The sequence below is a fragment of the Felis catus genome, chromosome B3 (genome assembly GCF_018350175.1).
Source record: "Felis catus isolate Fca126 chromosome B3, F.catus_Fca126_mat1.0, whole genome shotgun sequence".
NCBI classification, from domain to species: Eukaryota; Metazoa; Chordata; class Mammalia; order Carnivora; family Felidae; genus Felis; species Felis catus.
The window spans coordinates 69,124,142-69,148,903 of record NC_058373.1 but is presented as its reverse complement, the minus strand read 5'-3'; the positions used below and the strand labels follow the sequence as shown (position 1 = coordinate 69,148,903).

Here is a 24,762-nt window from a genome sequence, read left to right as displayed (position 1 = left end):
CATGATCTCATGGTTCATGAGCTTGAGCTCAGTATTGGACTCTGTGCTGACAGCTCAGACCCGGGAGCCTGCTTCCGAGTCTGTGTCTCCCTCTCTCTCTGTCCCTCCCCGACTCATGCTCTGTTTGTGTCTCTCAATAATAAATACACATTAAAAAAAATTAAGAAAAAGAGAGACTCAGGACTCTGAGAAAGCACAGACGTACCTCATCCCTAGCATCTTTTATGTACATATACCCCTTTAAAAAAGAACAGGTAGGAAAGAGGATAGTGTTCAGCTGGATGTTGGTGACCATGATGTAGGACAACTTACTCACAATGAAAAACATACATTAACGGCAATACTGATTATCATCCAAAAAATGGGCACAATGGAGGCAACACATCAGCTGACACTCTTAGGTGCCACGTATTGTTCTGACCCGCTGCATACGTTTAACCTTTCCATCTTTACTATCCTAGGAGATGGGTGCTACCCATTTTACAGATGAGAAAATTGGAACACATGGAGGTTAAACAGATGGCTCCAGGTCACAACTGTAAGCTGCAGAACCAGGGTGAAGAGTCAGCAGAGAGAAAAGAGAATCTTTTTATGTTTGTGTAGATTTTCCTGATATTATTTGGAATTCTTTCCAACAGTTGAACCGAGTGACTTCCTAAGCACAAAGCGACTTCTTAAGACTCATTCCCACCATCGTCTGTACCTCTGTTTCCTAGTAAAAAAATCTGTTTTCATTCATGCATTGTGGCTCTAGGGCACTGCGGTGAGGTTTTCACCGGCAAAACTGAAGTAAACCAGCATTTTATAACGGATGATTTGATATTTAACCAAGTTCCCTATTTCAGTCTTCAAACACACATATTTAGGTGTTTGACTTCCCCTAAGTGTGTGGACATAAATTATAATCCCTTTCTTTCTTTTTTTTTTTTTTCAACGTTTATTTATTTTGGGACAGAGAGAGACAGAGCATGAACAGGGGAGGGGCAGAGAGAGAGGGAGACACAGAATCGGAAACAGGCTCCAGGCTCCGAGCCATCAGCCCAGAGCCTGACGCGGGGCTCGAACTCACGGACCGCGAGATCGTGACCTGGCTGAAGTCGGACGCTTAACCGACTGCACCACCCAGGCGCCCCTATAATCCCTTTCTTATTGGGGCTTGACTGTACGCGGGGCCTTCCCTGACCCCATGGTAACTGTATTCAGCTTCTGGAGACGTGCGTGAGCCATGCCACCATCCTAGACCCACTCACCTGCAGACGCAGGAGATAGTCCACGGTACTGATGATGACATTTACAGTGGTGGTGTTGCCCATCTGAGTCCGCAGGAAGTTCTGGAAGTCTGAGAACACCAGGGCCGGGTCAGAGCCTGTTCCCAGCATGCCGAGGGAGCTGGGCAAGCCCGCTCGGCTGAACTCAGAAGAGACGTGCTACATGAAAAGCCTGACACAAGGCCATCCTGTTTGGGTCCTGGCAGGTCCTGCAGGACCGAGCTCTGCCCTGAGCCCTCCCACCCTGGTGATGCCAGAAAGTGGACTTAATGAGCCCCGAGGGACTTGACAGAAAGGGGAGGGTGTTTAGATTCACCATCTGAAGCTTCTGGAAGCAACTTAGCCTGGGTGGCACTAAATAACATCAGCCCTGACGTTAAAGTTCCTTTTACATAAGGTGTTTTTTTTTGTTTTTTTTTTTTTTTTTTTTTTTTAGGAATGGATTAGCTGTCGTCCTTCAGCCAACAGCTGGTTGTATTAAATGTGGCATCCTGAGCTGAATCATAATTTGGCACCTGAATGTTGTTTTCCTTTGACAAATCAATCTGTTCCACTTACCACTGTTATGTCCTTCACAAAGTAACTGCAGGAATCTAAAGAGATCTCGTGTAAACTCGTCATTCTGGAGTACTTTTTCACCTTGAAAACAGAATACTGGTGAGCATTTGTTTGGCTTCTCAACACAGAACACTTTCTGATGCAAAACAGCAGCAAAAATGATAACAGGGCCTGTGTCAGAACAGTTCGGAAAGGGAACTTTAACGGCAGGGGGGAAAAACCCGATTAACCTGGAGCTGAGGCCGCAAAATGCAATGACCAACAAAGCTAAAGTGTTCAGCCCCCCCCCACCCCCCATGCATTTGTAAGGAAAACAGCTAGGCTAAGGGTAGTAACGGTGCACAATCCACACCCATGCTTTACAGATGGAAGACAGTTCCTTAATTAGGCATCGAACTGCTGAGTTAAGCTTCACATGCAACCACCAAGCCTAAAATGTGTCTGCATTGCAGCAACTAAATAAGGTCCCTGAGGGCTTGCATACATGGTAGACAACTTGGGCCAGAAACTCAAACTTACCACGCTCACGGACAATGACTGGGGATAAGAGAAAAACAGAAGAATGCAAAGTAAGAAAAATCATAAAGACCATGATAAACTGTGTCTAGTTAAGATTGGCTCTATGGACACATCCAGCCTTTATCAAAGCTACCGATGGAAATATTGTGCTGAAAGTGAGCACACCCTTGCACATTTAGATGCACCGAGCAGGGGCTCTAACCAGAAATAGTTAACGAAGACGGAAATCAGGAAGAGAATGGCCTTCGCATTCATTCGTTACTTACGTGTTCCTTCCTCAGTAACCATCCCCAGGCCTTCAGCTTTATTCTGCCTCTCAAATGCATTCAAATCAAGGACACTTGTAACAGACAAGAGGAAACAAGGTTCAGGGCTATGCACGCTGGGAAAATGGATTTCTAACGTCATTTGTACCTATTGACTAAGAATCTTGTCATTATATTACCATAAATGGCCTAACACATTACAGTGTGGTTGAAAGTGTGACAGTTCCCTGGATTTGTGCCAAGCGGTGTTGTCCAAGGATGCCCACAGCTCACAGACATGCACGGAGAAGGGTCAGAAAGAGTTACAGCTGCCCTTGTTTGTCCAGTTTGAGCCCTTTCTTACGCATGAAGATTTAGAAAGGTTTCTCAAGTAGAGTTGGAATAATCTGCTTCTAAGAGCTCCCAAAAGAAAGTTGACTTTAAATTGCACTAATTAACGCTCACCTCCTGCATTTACCTATTCTGAGAATCACAAGGAACTGTAGTTTTTAGTGCTCAGAATGAACATTGATGGAAAGGGCTACAAATTTCAGATTTCAAAGGGCCACACCCTTTTAGAATTCTTGCATCATTCAGAAGCCAACAGTAGCTGGATGAAGCTTTCGGGGGGCAATGGTGTCCGTAGTATTTCTGAACCTGTAACAAGCTGGCCCTTTTTTTTTTCTTGTTCCCACACTTTCTCCAAATTTCTCAGTCACAGCCACCACCAAATCCTACTTAGCCAGGAGCCACGAGCACCACCACAGAACTTGATAAAGAGGACAATGTATAATCATATTATTTCCAATTGGGACTCATTCTAGTTCTCTGACAGGCTCTAACTCCTTCCCAACTCTGAAAGACTTTACAGAACATCATATAAGGTCTCACAAAAATCTAGCTGTTAGGGTAGCTTGTGGCTGAGTCCTTTAAGAGTCCACAAAACTTTACCTTCCTTTTACCACTGGGCAAAGGAAATGACCGTTGGATTGGAAAGATGTTATGGAAAAATCCAGCATTTCTTCCCCCTTTTAGGGAGCCACAGATCTTCTGCAACTTAGATACATTTTAAAGAGAAAACAGTGAAAATTCCTACTGCCATGTTGTTGGTTTTTCTCAGATCCTGCTGTAAACAGGGTCTTCTCAATAACATAAAACCATCCTTCTATTTGGGTTTTGCTGTCAAGGGAAACAGGGCCTTTGGACATAGCTGCTTTAAAGCAGCAGTTCTGATTCAGTAGACAATCTGGAGACATTTCTGACCCTTACAGTGTTCCAAGCCACCCATTTCAAATGTTTTAACTTCTCTGCTTCAATATTTTACAAATACGTATTAGTTTTACAATCAGTAGAGAAGCATAAAAATATCCTAAAACTTCTGTGAGAACCCAGTTGGCTTCTAAAGGTATGTCACTTGTCTCTCCAAGCCATCATTATACATGAGTTTAGTAATAGGAAGTGGTACAGACTACTAAGAGAACACTCAGAAATTTAATTGAGAATTTCATGGGCAATATGGAACTGGACTGCCTTGATTTTTGCCATCTCTGAGTCTACATGTACTATTTTACCCTGAGTGGGTCAGGTCGGACACTATCACATTTTCTTTTCCTGAGAGAGGTAATAAATGGATTGGTTATTGGTGGGGGAAAAATGGAGCTCAGTATAAGGGATTGTACCGCAGCTCAAATATGCTCCCTACAACCCCTGGGTACGATATTTACTCCATCAAAGAAGATTAGCAAAATTCTGAACTCCACCAAAAGAATGTCCATCCCGCAAATTTTTAAGTGCAAAGCCTAATGCTCTATTTTTAAGAATATTAATTAGAGGAAAATGCGCTAGATAATTATAACTTTGCTTTCTTTTTTTTTATTTAGAAATTTTAATGTTTGTTAACTTTTGAGAGAGGGAGAGAGAAAGAAAGAGGCAGAAAGTTAACAGGAGAGGGGCAGAGAGAGAGGGAGACACAGAATTCGAAGCAGGCTCCAGGCTCTGAGCTGTCAGCACCGTCTGATGTGGGGGGGCTCAAACCTACAAACCATGAGATCATGACCTGAGCTGAAGTCGGAGGCTTAACCAATGAGCCACCCAGGCACCCTTCTTTCTCTTTTAAAAAAAATTTTTTTTTTCAACGTTTATTTATTTTTGGGACAGAGAGAGACAGAGCATGAACGGGGGAGGGGCAGAGAGAGAGGGAGACACAGAATCGGAAACAGGCTCCAGGCTCTGAGCCATCAGCCCAGAGCCTGACGCGGGGCTCGAACTCCCGGACCGCGAGATCGTGACCTGGCTGAAGTCGGACGCTTAACCGACTGCGCCACCCAGGCGCCCCAAGCTTACCTATTTATTCTGAGAGCACGTGAGAGCATGAGTTGGGGAGGGGCAGAGAGGGAGAGAGAGAGGGAGGGAGGGAGGGAGGGAGGGAGGGAGAGAGAGAGGGAGGGAGGGAGGGAGGGAGGGAGAGAGAAAGAGGGAGGCAGAGAGAGAAAGAGAGGGAGGTGGAGAGGGAGAGGGAGAATTTCAAGCAGGCTCCACACCATCAATGCAGAGCCTGATGTGGGGCTTGAACTCACTAATTGTAAGTTCATGACCTGAGCCTAAGCCAAGACTTGGACGCTTAATCAACTGAGCCACCCAGGTGTCCCAACCTTGATTTCTTTCAGAACGAGCTGTAGACTATTCACAATACATATGAATCTTAGAGGATAAACTGACACTTTTCTTGTAAAGATTGCTAGCTTGTTTCTAAAATGAGCAAGTATGGTAACCTTATGACCTTTGGCTACACATTGTTCATTCGTCAGGGGGTCAGCCATGAGGTGACGCTTAAATACATGGTAATAAAAGTGCAAAGTTTAACGCTTTGTTTTTTAGGCTATGGCAAAATATTCCTGGGTTAGGATGTCCCTCTGTCGAAACGGATCTGTCAAAATATGTACCCACCCAATACTTACTCAGGCTCCAAGAATTGTTAAGGATGAAGATTAACAAAGTGCCTAATGGGTCTAATGAAAACACAGCATTAGAGTCCTAGTGAGGTATTCCTCCTCTTTTTCATTCTTTTCTGGATTGACTTTTATAAGGATTTATGTTTAGGCGAAACACTCAGCTCTGAGAAAAACAACATACCCCAAAAAAGGAGGTAAAGGTAATTAAAAAACCAAACGAGGTGTGTGTGTGTGCGTAATGGAGATTACATTTTCCCTTCTGTATGCTCTTTGAACGTAATCTTACAGACTGGAGGAACAATCCCCATCCTTTTAGCTTTCTAAGGCAGGTAGGTCTTTCCTCAACAATTCCTTGACAAACTATTCTATTTTGCGCTCCTCCTCACCCCATTCTTCTTTCTTCTGAACAGAAAAAAACCGCTATAGGTGGTTTTCCCATATTTACCTGCAAGACTGCATAAGGCCGGAAAGGCTTTGAAAGAATCCAGCATCCTTTTTCTCCTTTAGGTAATCTAGCATTTTCTATAAGGGAGACACATTTTAAAAGGAAAAACAATGTAAATTATGCCACAAATACTGACCCTCCCAAATGTTATGGAGAAATGCCAAGCCCAGTCACACAGAGTCATATCCAGGTGGTTTGTAATCTTGGGTAAGCATTAGAACCACATAAACCTTTCCATGTGCCTGAGCCCCACCCTCTTGTTATGGAACCAGAATCTCTTTGGATGGACATTTTATTTTATAAAGATCCACTGGCATTTGTGCTAGGGCAGTATAGGAGACCATGGGCATTCGCAGATTTACTGTTTAAAGTCTCTCCCATTTGGGAACAAGCACCAGGACTGTGATCTAGTTAAATGTTGCTGAGATAGAATATGAAAAACTCATGTGCTCAGTATGGTACCCTGGAGCAAGGAGCTTAGCCGGTAATGAACCCAGTTGAGAGTTCACGGTCTTTCACAATCAGACTTTGTTACCTCTGTTCTCTGTTACTGGGAAGGCAGTAACTTTGTCTGAATTCATAAAAATGAAAGGAGGGAAGGAAAGGAAAGGAAAGGGAAGGGAAGGGAAGGGAAGGGAAGGGAAGGGAAGGGAAGGGAAGGGAAGGGAAGGGAAGGGAAGGGAAGGGAAGGGAAGGGAAGGGAAGGAAATCAACTGATGGGGTGGTGATGGAAGAGAAGAGAAAGTGAAGGGTGTTTTAGAAAATGGAAGTTCTTTCGTGACAAATTGGTTGGGAAGAATGAAAGGCTGGGAAAAATTATGTACAATAATGGTAGTTATAAATCTGGGAGTTCTCACAGGCTACATCTCTCTGTGATGTAACCCTCACGAATGCCAAGAGTCTTTGAAATGTCACATTCCTGGGCACACAGATGATTTCAGGCAGAGCCTGGAGGGCCCTGGAGACACCAGAATCTTCCTGTCTCCTGCAACCAGCTTCAACTCAGACTGTTGAATGAGTTCCATGTGCCAGGAGCTCCCCATTAGGCTTCCGTGTGTTCTCATTTAATGCGTGGTGGCAAGAGTTTGTAGTTGCTTCATTCACTGCCGTACCCTTCATCCCAGAGCAGAGGCTGACCTTAGTGTTGTCAGCAATCACAATACGGTTACTGAATGAACGAATAAACGAATGAACGGACAAACAGGTGTGTGGGGTTTATGAACTCCACTTAACCGACTGGGCTCCTTGCTCGTGGGAAGACAGCTAATACGTAAAATGATTAAAATAAAAACCTAAGGCTTAGAGAACTTCCTTCAGAGACTGTTTGTACAAGAAATAAATCATCTGATGATGAAAAAATTAAATGTTTTTCTCTTTGAACCATGGGTAAACCCTCTTTATCAAGCATACATTTATCTGTAGCCTCCTAGCTCTGGTTTTATCTGTGTTCCCAGCCACTCTGATATAATTGGCCACTAAGGGCAAAACACCAGCACAGGTGATTCTGGGTGGCTCCCGCTGTAGCAGAGTCAACACCTCTTGCCCGAAGTGTGACAGCTGCCAACTGGGAATACCCTGGGAAGTGTGCACTACCAACTGTGAGTCCCCAGTACCTGTTGTACACCAGCGTTGCCCCCATTCAGAATGGCGATCCCCAGCTTCAGAGTCTCAACCACCATGGGGCTCATCTCACCTGCCATGGTGAAGATTCGATTGAATTACCAAGGAAACAGAGGGTAAATCACATCTACTGGGCTTTGTTGGGACTCTTTAATAATGACTTCGTGTCAAAGTATGCTATCTCTGTGGTGGCTACAGGGCCCATCCACAAATCACAGAATCACCTTTGCTGGCACTTATCATCTGGAGGACCATCTCTGCAGCCCCACGCTCATGCAGTCGAGCTTGTTGGTAGAGGGTTTTCTGCTTTTCCATTTCCTTCTCCTGGAAAGAAAAAACAACAACAAAAAACAAAGCAAGGGAAGATTTATTAATCCTCAGGCAATCTGCCATGGTAAGGTACACTGAGGGAGAGAATCTGCTTAAGGAAGGCAACACATGTAATTTTGAACAGAGGAGACATCTGAGGTTGGTTTTCAGACACTATTCAGCTTTCCAAAACTGCCCATCCACAATTCACTCCTATGGTGATGATGAATTTCCCACTTTCTGCACTGGGAGGAAACATAGCCCATTCCCCTGTAATACTATAATTATAGGAAGTGACCCCTGGTGAAAATGTGTTTGTTTTCAATGTTCCAACATACAGTGAAACCTGCTGAGGGCTCAGGTGAAGCAAATCCGCCTGAACGTAGAGAACAACCATTTATCTAGAACGCTCAGGCCGGGGCGCCTGGGTGGCTCAGTCGGTTGAGCGTCCGACTTCAGCTCCGGTCATGATCTCACAGCCTGTGAGTTCGAGCCCCGTGTCGGGCTCTGTGCTGACAGCTCAGAGCCTGGAGCCTGTTTCAGATTCTGTGTCTCCCTCTCTCTCTGACCCTCCCCCATTCATGCTCTCTCTCTGTCTCAAAAATAAACATTAAAAAAAATTTTTTTTAGAATGCTCAGGCCACCATTAACAGAGATTTTACCAAATATGGAATACTAGAATGTCAAGGCCTTCCAGAACTATAATTGTAGTTACTTTCACTGTTGTCTACTGTGTCTATAAAAAGGGTACCAGTAAATAAGGTTTTTATCTTGGGAGACTCTGAGTCCTGCATGCCTCAAAATCAAAATTGCTAGTAATTACATTTATAGAATAGTAGTGCAAAAATCACCCTAGTGTCTCCATTGGTTTCAGTTTTCATGTTTAGACGTTTGAATTTGTCCTTCTCTCGCTCCTGTTGCTACCATATTTGAGTAGGAGTACAAAATTTCCCAGAAGACCAAACCCGTGGGGGGGTTTGTGGACTGACTGGGTGCCTGCTACTTTTCCTTAGGCTGGAAGAGAGACAACAGAACCATGGCTAACGCATGCGCTCCATGCACGCAGACCTGTGTGCTTGTCACCAGATACACGTGGTGGGCGTGCCACATGGTTAATGTCAGCACCCACCTCTGAAGGTCTGATTGTTGTTTTTGGCTTTGGAGGGTGGCCCTGTCTTCAATCTTAGTAAAAACTTACTTCAAATGTCTTTTCCTTGTCTTCCTCTTCTTCTTCGTCCTCCCCACTCTGACAACTCTGGATTCCGTGGAACAGGGAAAGGAGGAAACAAGTTAAAGATAAGCCTAATAAACAAGACTGTTCTACTGTGCAAGGGCAAGGGACAGGATGTAATTCACACGCACCTCAGGACCTCAGCACTTTGTAAGCCAAGAACATTTTGACCACTGCAGGGCAACATTCTACTCGAAATATCATCTTTGCAGCTACCAAGGGGTTCAGAAATGAGAAATGGGAACACCAAGCTCACAGAGCCGGCAGGGACCTACCTGGTTTAACCACAGACCTGAACTCTTCCACCATATAAAGTTCTGCTGTAAAGGGAGGCAAGAGTGCAGGGAGCTGTCCCTTTCCAAACAAGAGCTCGGGGCTTGGCAGGAAGACTGGAGACACCTAGGATGTGAATCCCAAAGTGCTCCTTCTCATCATGACCCTGTGGTGCAGCAGCTAAAGGAACAGGTGCTCCTGTACCCCAACTTATCCCTCTTTCTGCCTGATGTGAAGGTATCACATTTGAGAAGGAGCAATTCCCTTACCACTCAGCATTCCGGAGGCCACGGTCACTCTACGTGACACAGGAACAATGTCACTCTGCCTCTGCCAGAGCACAGGCTCTCATTCCAGTGTCTAAAGCCTGTTACCAAATGTACTGAACCTCCTTCACCTACAGATGTGTTTGAGCTTTTGGATATGCTCTGAACATTGACTGAAAACGCAAAGACAGTCTATACACCTAAACTCCATATAGCTGGCTTGGAACTGCTGGGTGAACTGAGCCATTGGCACCCACTGTTTCCGCAACGCTTCTGAGTTTCCTGAGGGGGATGGTGGAATGGTTTGCTAATGTCACCCCTATGGCACATGAATTGTGCAGTGCCTGGAGTCCATGTCATGACCGAGTCCTATGCCCTGTTGTTCAAAATGACAGTTTTCGCGTGTCTGAAGAGGCAAAAGGGAAGAAAGACTGAGACGATGAGAGCAGAAAACTCAGGTGTACCTTGGCCATCATGCTGGAATAGGAGGTGTACAAGGGGTCGTCTTCCAATTTGCTGGAAAGAATGGAGGAAATATTTAGCAGGCTCTTTTTTGGACCCAGCAGAAAAGACTAAGAGCCACAGAAATCTTAAATTCTATGTACTAGTGAGTGAATGAACAAACCCCTTCCCCCACCCGGATTCTTAGAAACCGCTCTGAAAATCTGCACCAGCACTGGCTGATGGTGGAATTCAGGGATCAAGGTTACAGTTGCAGGCTCCTCTTCAGCCTCAGTGTCTCACGTTATGATGAGAGGACTGTGGCTTATGTAGTTTCCCCGGATGTTTCCTGATGGCCAACAATAGGGCAGCCAGGAAGAACTGTTTGAATCTGGCACCCCCTTTCCAGGCAGTGCCGTCTGTGGGATGGAGGTGTGGGGCTGGTACAGCCACTCCCGGTGCTTCTGAGACGCAGGACGCTCTGCTGGTGCTGACCTCCTCTCCGTGAGAGCATTGCGGCTAAAATGGAGAATGATCTGATGAAGTGGGTCTGGGTGCTTGTCTGTCTCCTCCTCCTCCTCCTCTTCCACCTTGGGGCATTTCTACACAAACCAATGCAGACAGGTGTTAGGCATGGACCTCAGCACAAGCCACACAACCACATGCGAACAAAAAGAGAAGGGAAAGCGCAAGGCACACAGTGCGTCAGATCAAAGCACAGAGAGAAACCACTATGTCGTATGTTTATCACTGGACGAGAAGCCCTTAAGGATGCAAGGTTTGGGACGTAAATATATATATATATATTTTTTCAGCCAAAGAAACATTGCAATTCTCAATTCCAACAAAATGAAAGGAAAAGCAAAAGCCTGACCACAGGGGAGGAGCTACAGACTCCAGTGAGCAGAAGTCTCATGCAAGCTCTGGGCACCCGAGTTCAGGAGGGAGGCTCTGGACAGCTCCCCGAGAGGCTGGACCTCTCGGTCAACACTTGAAAGTTCTCCTGGAGAGGTGGGCTGGAAATAGGGGTAGGGCAGGAGTTATAAAACACGGGGGCCATTTGGGGTCTGCTAACTATTCATTTCTCTCCTAACTTCACTGCTGATTCTAGAATCTTCTTCCTGAATGATGTCATCCTGGAGCTCCAAGCCTGGCAGTTTCTCCTTTTTAACTCTTCTCAATCTCCTCTTACGGAAAAGGAAATAGAAGCTGATGCAAGAGGTGGGAGTTTCTAGCAGCGGCAGAGCCCGCAGGGCATACCATATTCAGTAAATTGTGAGAGCTACGCAGGCTGCGTGAACAGTTCCGAAGGGCAGGGCCGAAAGGGCAGGGCTCACTGTCAAGTTCACTCATCAAGAAGCTGGGAAAACTTAAGAGCCGTCATTCTTACTGATGGGAGTAGAGGAAAAGAATGAAGGGCATAAAGACAAATGGGAGAAAAATGGGAGAGAAAGGATTAAAAGCAAAAAAGAGAGGAGAAGGAAAAGAAACAAAGGGAGACAGGGAAAGAGAAACAAAAGACTGGATATGAGAAACACAGAACAAGATTAACAGAGAGACTAAGGGATGAGAGAAAAAATAAACGGGGGAAGTAAGGGGAAAGAGAAAAAAAGAACCATGGGTTGGTCAATGGAATGGAGGGTTTATTTTTTGTCTGAACCACGACGAGGCTCTGTGGTGCTTCTGCAGTCAGCTTTTTTCCCCTTGCATGTCGTTTTAAGTAGTTTTAGAGCATGAAGTCTGTTAGAGACGGGGCATGACACGTTTTCTGAAGGGCCAGATACAGGAATGTGAAATGCAGGAAGGGGATTTGGATGTGCCTTCCCTAAAGCAGAGCTACTGGCCAGAAATGCAGAGCCTCAGCTAGGACGGGGTGGCCTCCTGCAACCAATGGTGCTCAAAACTTCACTTAGCGTGAACTTTTCATTGCATGGCTGTGCATCCCGAGAAATATTAGTTGTTAATAATGATGATGAGGATGGTAACAGTAGCACCTCCAAGTGAAATTCATCCTCTGGCTCCTACGACCATTAGCAGGGCCTCCTCTGATAATTTACACAGTTAGTTCCTTCCCAACGGATACATCCGATGCTTTGTGAATGTTTAACTGTGACAACACACACACATGAATACAAAAGTCAAATTCATTCACACCCATATCTGCTTCCAGCTGAGTCAGTACTTACAGCCAAGTCCTGTACTAGTTTCTCTTCAAAGGAATACTCCTCTGTTTCTATCCAAAATCTCTGATAGCCATGGAGGAAGAGGTTAATGGAGCGGTGCCTGAGCGGAAGGGGTGAGAGTGAGGTCAAGAGGGATCCATGGCACACCTTGTTTTAGTTTGGGTGGTTAACGGTTAGTAAGCAGGACAGACTTTTGTACAATTCTTGCCTTCTGATTGGTCAGGGCAGCCGGAAGTACACCAGAAGCATTAATTTCAAAGAAACCAGAACCCTCTAACATGCCAGTTCCCGAATGTCTGGAACACCTTCTGAATGAACTAATCATGGTTAGTGGGGGGAGCTGGTGGTAACTGAATTCCTACTCTGGTCCCGAGGGGTCTTTATCACATTTCTCCTCTAATGAGAAATGATTCATTGGGCCAAGACACAATCCTGAAGTATCTGCTTAATATGGCAATGTGGTTATCCCTTTTGGCCAATAACCTGTCCAGGTAATCCCATTTAAGTAATGCCGACGGCGAGTGGTGTAGCCGCAGATATATCGAAAACAGCAAAGCGTGGCCTTGGAGCAAAGTGTCTCCAAGGAACGACACCTCCAAGGTGCTCCGGCTTTTGTTAGGAAGGCAAGACTTGGATGTGCTATGCTTCGAGCGCCACTTCTGTATGCCGCACGGACTCCAGTGGTGGCCCTGGAACACTGAGTAACTGTCAAGAGCCACCTACTCTCTAAAAGCCAGGACTGACTCCTGGGAATATGGCACTGAATTGTGGTTAACGGATTCCCAGAGGTGAGGATAGTGGTGAGAGGGAAGGAGTAAAAAAATAAGATGCAGGTCAACATCAGAGTCATCGAAGACCTGACCTTGGTTTCTGGAAGAACACAACCCTTGCCATCTTTCTTCGAATTCTGACCAATCAGAGGTCTTCTTAAAAATTGTACAAATTTGTGTTTTTATGGTAATGTTAAATCATGAATCAAGAAAGGAGGAGTGTGCAGAAAGTGAGTGGGTCTCTCCACAGGTTACATTACCATTAAAATGGGTATAAGCCTGTCATACTGAGTTTTTTCATTAACCTTTTCCAGCCAAACCCGTTGAAAGGTGCTCAGGAAGAAATTGTTAATTTTGTGTCTGGAGAAAAGCACACAGGTTGTCTTTTAAAAACTAACATCAGAGAAACAGTTTTCACATAATAAAATAAATCCCTTTAGCCCTTCCATCTGGAAGACTCCATGCAGTTTAGGTCATGACAAGGTGGAGAAAGAAGTGGTCTCCACCACCAGCTTCTCCGTTTTTATTATTGTTGTTATAAAATATACCTACAATCCTCCATGCTGGGGAGAAATCCAAGGCAAACTCTCTAAAAAGCTGGGTTACAGGCGGGCCTGGCCACATTTCATCAAAGACACAGTGAATTCCTGGACTTAACTGTTCCCTGCACAGGGGTAGAGAGGGTTGCTGAAGGAGCAACCGAAACATAAGAGGACGCTACTAACATTTTCAAAGGATTTAGGAAAAAAAAATGCTTGTTTTGTGAGATTTAATTTCTGCCTGGCTGGCCCTGGAAACATGTGCTGAGAACAGAGTCCTCCCGGAGACCCACTTAGCACATGAGGCATGGGCCTCTACCACAGAGGAAAGCCGATGCCTTTGGATACTTCACCACTTCTAGGAAACAGACAAAAATCCTGTGCATTTTTGCTTTCTCTACTGGGCTATGAATTTCACTTTTCTGCCAGGACTTTAGTGGCCTTCATACCCACGACTATTTGACTTAAAATTTTGGCTTCTCATTGATGAATTCTACTTCCAAAGACACTAGTCTGTTTTCTCAAGAGTCCTGGAGGACCAGGTGTGTGCCTCAGAGGTCATCATTCTTCACTATCTTCAAAGACCCCAATGGGAAAGCTCAGGAGGCCAATTGGCTCAACACAGGGTCACAGAATGAATGATGGCCAAGAAACACAGTCTGCTGAAAGCAAGTGTCAAGCCTAGGAATCGTCTGTTAGCTCATAGTCCAAGGGAACATTTATTTACATTCAGAAAATGCCTTTCCAAGTCAGTTTATTTTTCCTGACCAGGTGAGGATGGTTCATACTGATTTGCAAGCTGATGAAGCAGAGGCTGATATTCTATCACCAGCTTTGTTTACTGGTCACGGGCCCGACCTTGTTGACTCTGCAACCAGTCTGAGGATGGGAGAACCGCCACATCGCCAGTAACACCGAGTCAAGTGTTAGTGGTCAACGTTTATCCAATCTGCACTGATACTCTGCCCTGTGTTGATGGAGTACATTTCAGAAAACCCTTCACATATTTCTGACTGCAGAGTACAGACTGACCACACAGATAAGGCAATATGCCCATAACTGGCCTCTTACGACATCTTTAGCCAGTGCCCTTTCTTCATCTTGAGGGTGATGACACTGTGCGCACGGATTCTCAAGTTACATTTCTGTAGCTGATGAGGAAACAAAGTAACTTTGGGGCCATCCAAGTACCTCAGTATAGATACATTGTTTGATCTGTTGATGGATTCTAAGTTAAGCATTTAAGAGACCCTCCTTTTTCCAGGGTTCCTTTACATCCTCACAAAGAATCCCACCTCAGTAAAACTAAGAGCTTCCATATGCTAACTGGGCTGACTTTAAGGTGTAAAATGGGGAGTTAAGGCAGGCATGGGGCACTAGGGAATCACATGTGTTTTCAGTTTTTCTGCTTACCTTGACTGCCTTAATAGCCCATGATACTACACGCAGACTGTAAGGGCGCCATTTATGGAAAACCCCATTGGAAAACTTGGGTCATGGGTGTTCGTGCCACAAGGGAGCACAGCTGAGGGAGGAAACCTTAATTCCCATCACTGGCTCCCATGCCAGAAGAAAATACAGAATACTTACCTGGGCAAGTTGTACAGAGGGGCCATCCTGAAACAGGCCACCACTGCCCGTTTCCGCTGCTTTGATAACAGTTTGTGCCAGACTGCCTTCTTGGACCTCAAAGGCTGTTCGACCTGAGAAGACATCACAAGGGTAGGTGCACACCAGGCTAACTGGGTGGCAGGAGGGAGTCACCTGCAGCTAAGACTTCGCAACCCTGCAAGAGTTCTGATTTCTCAACCACAGCCAGCCAAAGGTACCCAGCAGCAAATTATTCAATTTTTTAAATTATTTTAGAGAGAGAGAGAGAGAGAGAGAGAGAGAGACACACACACACACACAGAATGCGAGTGAGGGAGGGGCAGAGAGAGAGGGAGACACAGAACCCAAAGTAGGCTCCAGGCTCTGAGCTGTCAGCATACAGCCTGACGTGGGGCTTGAACTCATGGACCGTGAGATCAAGACCTGAGCTGAAGTCGGACGCTTACCTAACAGAGCCACCCAGGCGCCCCTCAGGAGTAAATGATTCAGTTTGTGGAGGTCTTAGGTTTTCTGCCTTCTCCTACCTGTTTTTGTATGTTTATTGCCTAATAGAAGGTTTACAAATGGGTAGGGGGATTTGAAGGGTCATTGATCTAAAGGCAAAAATTTGTTAAAAAAAAAAAAAAAGAAAGAAAGAAAATAAAGAAAGAAAACCTCTGAGGGAAAAGCATTGAGGAATCTGCTACCCACCAGGCACCAAGATGACATCTGGAGGTGACCTGGGATGATACTTGTTCCTGGTTTTGGGTCTTATGAGAACATTAAAAAAAAAATTTTTTTTTTTTACTATTTACTTATTTTTGGGAGACAGAGAGACAGAGTGCAAGCAGGAGAGGGGCAGAGAGAGAGAGAGGAAGAGATACAGAATCTGAAGCAGGCTTCAGGCCCCGAGCTGTCAGCACAGAGCCCAACACGGGGCTCGAACCCATGAAGCATGGTATCATGACCTGGCCTGAAGTCGGATGCTTACCCTTAGACTGAGCCATCCAGGTGCCCCGAGAACACTTAACTAACAGCTGAGTGTAGAGGACAGCTTTCTAGTCTCCAGGGCAGTCTCGCTTCCTCAGTCCTCAGGGCAGATGTGCCTTACCTGCTCCAGATGGAAGACAGCTGCAGAAATTCTCTGTACGCGCTCTACGGTCTTTTCTGGATTGGAAGGTTCTTCACTCTTCAAAACATCTTTGTAGAGGTTCAGCTGCCACTTTACTGCTGGGTCATCTGACTGCAAATTAAAGCACACAGGAGGTGAGCAGCACCTCTTGCACTGAAAAAGCCTTGACTCCTCACATGGTTTCAGAGCACCTGAGACTCTTCTGTTATTGCTTCTTTCTCATTTTCTCTATCATCTTCACTGGAACATTGTAGATGCTATTTAGAAACTTCGTATTCTAGCCTGTATCTCTTAACTCATCCTATTTCCATCCCTTTCTATCTGTACTGCATTCTAATTTCCTGAAATCAACCTTCCAATTCATAAATTTTCTTTTCAGCTGTGCCTAGCCTGTTTTTTGACCTATAAATTGGATTTTTAATTTTAATGAATGCTTTTAACTTTTGTAATCACTATGTGGTTTTTGTCAATCCCATATCCACTCTCCTTAAGAACAACGAAAGAGCAAGTGTTGCTTTATGGCTACCATAGCTATCCTTAGCTCTTTAAATATTTATCAACCACACTAATCTTTAAATTTCTTTCTACAGTTCCTTAAGCTTGAATTCTTCTCTTGGTTACATCTTCTGATTCTCTAATGATGGTGGATTTTCTTTCATGTTTTTTGTTGTTGTTGTTTAAACATGACCTTGTCTTCAGGTGGAGTTTTATTTATTGGCATGTTAGCCTGTATTCTAAGAGGTGGAGAGTCTCCAAGTGGTTTTAGGGTTGTCTCTATAGGAGATTTATAGGTAAGGTTTAAGGCTAATTTTATGTAAGTTTCTTGCTCTGCATTTGTGCACAGCATGGGTAATTAGGTCCCACACTCTTCTTCGTTGAAGGTTATTAACAACCCCAGCGTCTAAGATACATATATGGTTCAGAAAGCTCTATTAATTTTCCCAGCTGCATCAACTTCTCCTCATTCCTGTGATTTACAGTGTCTTGTTTATCCCGACACTTGGGATATCTTTTTACTGCCTTCTTGTGTACTGTATTTTCCCCACTATACCCATATGTTTGGGGTAGAAAGAAGTGGCTCTTTGTGTCAGCCTAATCCCGCATCTTAGGGCGTATTCTACCTGAGGAAAGAGTTGTTCAGATTCACAGGCCTGGAAAAAAAAAATCTCAGACAGCCTTTAAAATCCAAGTGGTTCCCCCCGGTTTGTACCAACTCCAAATCTCTAGATCAGGCTGTGCTAAAACTCCCCCATCTCCCACCTCCCCAATGTCCATTTCACTGTTGAAGAAGCCTCACAGTCAGTAAATTTTGAGACCTGATCTAACCCCCCTGCTATGGATGGATGTTTGTTTATACGTGGCAGGTGGGAAGGCATGCTTCATTAAATGCCCCTTTGCATCCTCTTTGTAATAGCAAAGGAAAGAACAAAAATGAAGGGTGAACTCTACACACCCCCCCCCGCCCCTCCCCCCAACAAAAACAAAAACTAAAGGCAGAGAGCTAGTCCTACCACTTAAACATCAGTACTGGGAGACTTTTTTTTAGAACACGTTAGAGGGAACAGGAGTAAACTAAATGGGAGGAGGGCCCCCTACAGCCAGAGGGAAGCCTGCGTGAGTTCCGTCTTCCTGCCACATCACCTTTTCCTGCAGGTGCAAGTTATTCCGCACGTGTTCTTTCACCTCTTCATCGGTGTCCCTCTGTGGAAAGAGACGTTCAGCTTTATTTCTAGAGGTCAGTATGGAAATGTAAAGTAAGGTGCAGGGATGTATGGGCGGCATATGGGCAGTTTTGCTGTGATCTTTTTTTTAAGTTTATTTATTTTGAGAGAGAGACAAGAGCGAGCAGGGGAAGCAGCAGAGAGAGAGGGAGAGAGAATCCCAAGCAGGCTCTGCACTGTCAGCTTGGAGCCCGACACGGGACTCAAACTCACGAACTATGTGATCACGACCCAAGCAGAAGCCAACAGTAGGATGCTTAACTGACTGAGCCACCCAGGTGCCCAGCTGCAATGTTTATTATAAGAACAAAAGAAGAAAAATTATAGATTTGTCCTAAGGGCATGTGCTCTCAAACCAGTTTTTTTTTTAATTTTTTTTAATGTTAATTTATTTTTGAGACAGAGAGAGACAGAGCATGAATGGGGGAGGGTCAGAGAGAGAGGGAGACACAGAATCTGAAGCAGGCTCCAGGCTCTGAGCTGTCAGCACAGAGCCCGATGCGGGGCTCGAACTCACGGACCGTGAGATCATGACCTGAGCCGAAGTCGGACGCTTAACTGACTGAGCCCCCCAGGCGCCCTAAACCAGTTTTTTTTTAATTTATTATTTTATTTTTATTTTTAGAGACAGAGAGCAAGTGGAGGGGAGGGAGGGAGGGAGGGAGGGAGAGAGCACAAGAATCTTAAACAGGCTCCATGCTCAGCACAGAGCCTGAGGTGGGGCTCAATCCCACAACCCTGGGATCATGACAAGAGCTGGAATCAAGAGTCAGATGCGCAACCCACTAAGCCCCCCAGGCGCCCCCAAACCAGTAAAGGTGAGAGTGTATCGCCTGTGTGCACCTTGGTTTCTGATCATCTGTCGCCCTGGGAAGGAGAACTAGCCCTTCAGGCTCTGAGCAGCTGCCACCACCAGTATTCCATGCTCAGCCAGAGCAGACGGGGGACTTACATAGCTGTATCGTGACTTTGCAAGGGAGATTAGCTCCTGATCGCCTGGCGTGCACATATTCAAACCAATGGGCAGCATTTTCTTGAGGGCAGCCACGATGAGAGAGGTCTGGATGGAGTACAAGTCTCCCCTCCGCTTGGTCTTCTTCCGTTCCTGGTCCTGTCCTCCAGACTAGGAGATGAGGTTGAAATAAACAGAGGGGCTCAGTGATTCTGAGAGGAACGGCCTCCTCTTGGAGGCAGCCTGCCTCCTTGTGGCCCTGTCAATACAGGGGGAGGGGGGAGCTCACTACATGTCAAAGCACAGTGAGAGGAGTGTGTGAAACACAACCGGGTGGCCATAAAGGACCAGCACTGGTCCTGTGCCCTCTCCCTGTGCACATGCTCACAGAACCATGTAAGTGGACACAAACCACAGACACCTGCAGTCTTGGCTCACTCGTTTCCGGGCCCAAATGAACAGATAAACTGGTGTCTTTCCAGAAGAATGATTTGATAACTGATGAGATGACTCCAGGAAAGAACTGAGAATCCTGATGCTGGGGCATCAGTAAACACACGGAAGACGTTCTACGTTGAACTGCTCTGTTGCCAGGGCTGAAGCCAGTGTTTTGGAGCACCGCATCCCGCTCAACCTCTACCCCGAGGCAGTGCAAATTCTCACCGGAAAACACAAGTCCCAAAGCAGGGCTGCTTTGGGATCTGGCAGGGGAAAGCTCGGAGAAACACTGAATAGAACTCCCCCAGTCTGCGAGAGTCCACCCTTCTTTTGCTTAAACTGAATCTACCCAGTGAAGTCCACCCACCGGAGTAGTCGGTTTCAGAAGAGTTCAAGGCCCTGCACGGAGGCTCTCAATTGAGAACCCTCAGTGTCCCTGACACATGGCCTTATGGGTAGACTCAAGGACACAAGCCCTGCAGCGACTGGATTTTTGTGAGGTCAGCCTCTGAAGGAGCACACTGTCCACCTGCTACCTCACTTGCTAGACTTTGCGTCAGTTGGGCAGGTGCTTAATGGAAGTGTGGGAATGTCGGAGAGCCAGAAGCAGGGGCTGTGGAGGGAAAGACACATGGAGCCTAGTGAAGCCTGGCTTTATGAGGTGCCTGTGAAATGTTTGCAGGAATCAGGGGGCAGTGCTGCGGTTTATGACAACATATAGACACAGGGCTCTGGGAGCAGCGGGAGGCCAGGGGCCTCTCCCGGAACTGGCAGTGTGAGACTTGGGACCCCGAGCTGGAGCAGAATTCATCTTAGGAGGCACAGGTTTTCTGAGAGAAGAGGAGGGTGAGAATTAACACTGACTTGGGACTGATCTCTTCAATTACTTTAAATTACCTTTAAAGTATGAAAGAGGATCGTCATTATTAATGGACACTTTGAAAATGGATGTGATGGCCTTAACCCAGCCTGTGGTGACTGTACCTTCAGGTGGTTACATGACAGCAACCACAGCGAAGCTCCTGGCCAGCACAACTGAGGCCGGCCAAACAGCACCAGACAATTCTGCTGGTTGCAGGGCACCTTGTGCTGGGTGCTCCAAAACAGCAGGTCAGGCCCGGGACAGCAGGGGGAGGGGGTGGTCAGAAATAATGAGCAGTGGGTAAGAAAGGAGCCTAACAGAAGGCAGCTTCGTGTGTTCCAGAACATGGTGGAAAGTGAAAGCTGGCTCCCGCAAAGACCGCAAAGAGTTCTATCATTTACTGAGTGCTTGCTAGGTTCCTCACATGTTCTACCATCAGGCATAGAATTCTAAAGGTCGTGCCTAAGGCAAAACTCCTTTACGGTCTACATTACCCTTGAACATCATCCATAAAGGACAGAACCCGGTTTTGTGTCCTGTACTACGAGGTGCCCTGTACATGCAAATGTAAAAGGTAAATAGTAACATGCAGTATGCAATCAAGTAAATATGCAAAATGTAACGAGGCGGATTTGATACCCGAGTCAAATAATTTCTTGCTCACTCTATTTTATTTGGCCAATCTCATGGTGTTCTGGTTATAAATGCTGCATGTGTGATGTGACTCCAATGTGCCTGCTACTTAAATAAAGCATTTCTAATCTTCCCAATAACTGATACACAAACAAGTCCGTTATATAAATGAGAACATGATGCTCAGGGAAGGTAAAGGATTTTTCCAAGGTCACACAGCAGGTGAGCATCTGAGTCAACATCCAGACCCAAGTCGACCTGGCCATGGCTCCATTTTCCTTCTCTAACTAAGAGCTAGTGACCTAGCTCTTGCACATCTCCTTTTTCTCTGTCACACAGCCTAGGGCAGGGAGCTTGTGACAATGGCAGCAGACACAGATTAATGAACAGAGAGAAATATTTCATCTGTACGCGTCGCTGGAAAGTTGTCCCAGGGTTTATTCCACCATATGCACACTTGGTGCAAAAACACACGGTTATCTGATTTCAAATCTTGAAGGTGAGTCATTGGAAAACTCTTTGGGTCAAGGGAGCCTTGCATAAGAGGCAGAGGTATACAGTGTGAAAAACCTGGGGCCACTGACAGCACAGAGGACTCTGACCCTGCATGGCACAGCAGAGGAGTGAGCCTCCTGGGCTCTACGCCCTGTCGGCATCCCTATCTCTGTCAGTGTGCTGGCTGCAGAGTGGGCAGCTGGGGAAGGGAGCAGAGATAGCAAGGAGACCTCGGTTAGGGTGAGGCTTGGCTGGCTTCCCCGGCTTCCCCATTCCAAGGGTGGGTAGGCCTACATTCACTCTTTGACGGGCAGGTGTCTTCCCTGGAGCAGGCCTGGGGGACCTCCAGGTGGGAAGATCCATTCTGTACCACCCCCATGGTGATCACAGTGCAGAGGGTGGCCAGAGCCTGGCACCTCTAATACTACGACAGAAAAGACACGTCATGCATTTGACCTGTACCTTTACTTGCATGGCCTGTGTGGGAAGACAAAAGAAAAGAAACAAGGAGAAGAGTCAGTCAGTAAAAAGCAGGGGTCCAAGGCATAAGGTAGCACATGTTAGTCATAGCTTCTTAGCCCCCATTTGTCAGCCAACACAACAGAAACTCAACAGTTCTGGAAGCCAGCTGAGCATGGCATGAAAAGTGAGCGGGAGGTTAGTATGGAGGTTAATTTGGTCAAGAGGACGTACACCCAAACCAAGCAAAACACCCCGAGTCAAGTTCACCTTGAAGATTAACCTCCCTGAGCATGTGCCACTCAGACCCACGTGGGCTTCTGGTCTGGCCGCCCACACGAACCTTTTAGATCTAGAGCCTTTCCCCTCCCCCTCCTCCCTCCTTTCACCTGGGTGGGCTGTAGATAATCTGTTATGTAACCAAAGACCCCATTTTCTTTCTTCCTTCCACCCACCCACATTATCACCTTCAGCAGATCTGTGGTTGGGAAAAGAGAAGGAAGAACTGGGCTAAGGGGCAATGTGTGTGCTTCCATGAAAAGGAGGTTTGCTAACAAGAAGTCCTCTAGGGGCACCTGGGTGGCTCAGTTACTTAAGCATCCGACTCCAGATTTCAGTTCAGGTCAGAGCCTGCTTGGGATTCGCTTTCCCCTCGCACTCTGCCCCTTTCCTGCTTGCACACACACACTCTTTCTCTCAAAAGAAGCAAACATTAAAAAAAAAGAGAAAACGTTTAAAAAAATAAAATAAAAATAGGCAAGCCTGCACCATGTGAAGTTCTTATCCCCACTAAAAGGTTAAATGAAGGCAAGTCAACCCAACATTAGGTATTGGGGGAAAGGTGAATTTCTGCAAGCCAGTCTGAGAATGAGAAATCAAGAGAGAGAAAGCGAAGGAGGGAAGGCAATGAGAGGAGGGAGGAGGATGGAGGGGGGGGGGGAGGTGGGTAGGGTAGAAAAGAGTGAGAGAGGGAGGGGAAGCCCTTCCCCACCCCCAGGGGGAGACAGAGAGCTGGAGAGAGATAGAAAGGGGGACAGGTAGGGAGAAGGGGAGAAAACGGGAGCTGCACAAGAGCAAGGGGAACAGAGACTAAGTGAGAAAGGTGGGCACTGGAGGGAAGGAGGAGAGACTGGAGTAAGATTAGTCTGAATACCCTTGAAAACCTTAAAGATGAGCTCACAACTCTTCTCTGTCCTTTTTCAATACACCAAAATCACACTCATGGGTGGAGAGGCTTTAAACAACGAGGCACTCTATTATTTCCTGCCTTCCAACCCTTTTTTACTCATAATCTTGGGCAAGAGACCCACATTTCTTGGGCTAAACATGTTCTAACTTACCATTCCCCTCCAAGGAAGCTGCTGCCATTTTTACAGAAAACAAAACAAGTTTAAAAACAAAACAAAACAAAACAAAACAAAACAAAACAAAAAACACTTGCTCAGCTTAGTTACATTTAGCTTAACACATATTTGCAAACTGGTGTTATATAAAGAAAATATACAATGAGCTCTCCAAAACAACCTGCTTTCGCTGCCAGAAAAGGAACACATCTTTGAACCAATCTTCAATGAATCAAGTATAAATAGTGTGGCCCACCGTATATTTTGTTTCTGCCTCCTTTCCATTTGCAATGGCATGTGCAGTGTGTGTAGGCATGCAGCATTCGAATACACAGATCTCTGCCAACAACCGCCATATGCACCGAGGCCAAGTTCATTTATACAACACCAGAATTCAGTTAAGAGTGGAGATAAAAGCAAGCACAGGTGACCATTCAGATTAGGTAGCAGAGAGAACATCTAATTTCAGGGAGGAAAAGGCAATGGAGATTGAACTCACAGTAAGAATACCTCCTCCTCATTCTCTCAATATGTAGTTCTACATCCAAAGAATACCAGAAATGTCTATGAGTTGCTATTTATTGGAGGCATGGTATCTCTCCATCTGAATGAATGTGCTGCATTTATCTCTATCCTAGAGATGCAGTTTAAAGCTGACTTGTAAACATAGCATCCTGGTAGAGCTCGGAGGAGGCAGATAGTAAGCTCAAGCCCGTTCTATAGATTGGTAAATCGGGGTCCAGAAGAGTTACGTGGACGATGCAAGGCCAATACCTTTAGTCAACAGCTGGGCCAAGGGTAGGACTTAGCTTCCTTTCAGTCTCTAGTCCTACTTACTACTATACTTTGTGTCTCAACTGAGGCAACAAGATCAACAGGCATATTTGTCACCCTAAGGAGCATGGTAAATGTTATTTAACACCTGTGGCCTGTCCTCACATTCATCACACTGTAATGTTGACCCTTTTCCACGTAGCTCAGGAAAAACTGGCATCCAAGGTCAAGGGGAATTAAATGAAAGTGTTTGCTCCTACAAACGAACCTTATCAAAGATGCACAGATTCTGAATATGACCATCCTCTGACAAGACAAACATGCCCCTTTCCTTATTCGGCAATATGAATGAACAGAATTTTCAGTTAGTTTGTTAGTAGGTTAGTTTTGAAATGTCATCCTCTGTCACCTCATCTCTTTCCAAGTGTAAACCTAAGGACTCTAAGTAACCACTCAACACCGGAGCATTGAGATGTCTTTGCCATTTCTGCTCATCTGGGATCCAAATCCTTATACCAGAGTCATTTCCATTGCTTTGCTGCCATCCGCTGACAGTAACAATGGGTGCTAGCTGGTTCAGTGCTGAGTCCGTGGATCTAACCCAAGGTGAAGGTACCATAAAATCTATCTGGGGTTTAATGACTTTCTGTAGGTGGGTAGAGCCAAAGGAGAGCCAGTGATGGCTGTAAGAAGGCTCTTCAGAGGGAATTTAACATAAATGTCCAAGGATCAGGAGTCTGAACAA

General features: G+C 45.7%; 1 protein-coding gene across 1 annotated transcript in view; it reads right to left on the bottom strand.

Moving 5' to 3' along the window:
- The window catches only part of RYR3 (ryanodine receptor 3), a 455,720-nt gene that overhangs the window by 34,409 nt on the left and 396,549 nt on the right, over nt 1-24,762 (bottom strand). The window contains exons 71-86 of the mRNA XM_045059588.1: nt 21,904-21,918; nt 19,014-19,184; nt 17,982-18,041; nt 16,320-16,451; nt 15,209-15,321; nt 12,313-12,409; nt 10,622-10,728; nt 10,150-10,201; nt 9,114-9,170; nt 7,831-7,930; nt 7,600-7,679; nt 5,987-6,063; nt 2,612-2,685; nt 2,346-2,363; nt 1,827-1,907; nt 1,251-1,339 (exon numbers count right to left, since the gene is read on the bottom strand). Of these exons, the coding sequence (XP_044915523.1) occupies nt 1,251-1,339; nt 1,827-1,907; nt 2,346-2,363; nt 2,612-2,685; nt 5,987-6,063; nt 7,600-7,679; nt 7,831-7,930; nt 9,114-9,170; nt 10,150-10,201; nt 10,622-10,728; nt 12,313-12,409; nt 15,209-15,321; nt 16,320-16,451; nt 17,982-18,041; nt 19,014-19,184; nt 21,904-21,918 (1,323 nt within the window). The remainder of the gene's footprint in view (nt 1-1,250; nt 1,340-1,826; nt 1,908-2,345; nt 2,364-2,611; nt 2,686-5,986; nt 6,064-7,599; nt 7,680-7,830; nt 7,931-9,113; nt 9,171-10,149; nt 10,202-10,621; nt 10,729-12,312; nt 12,410-15,208; nt 15,322-16,319; nt 16,452-17,981; nt 18,042-19,013; nt 19,185-21,903; nt 21,919-24,762) is intronic.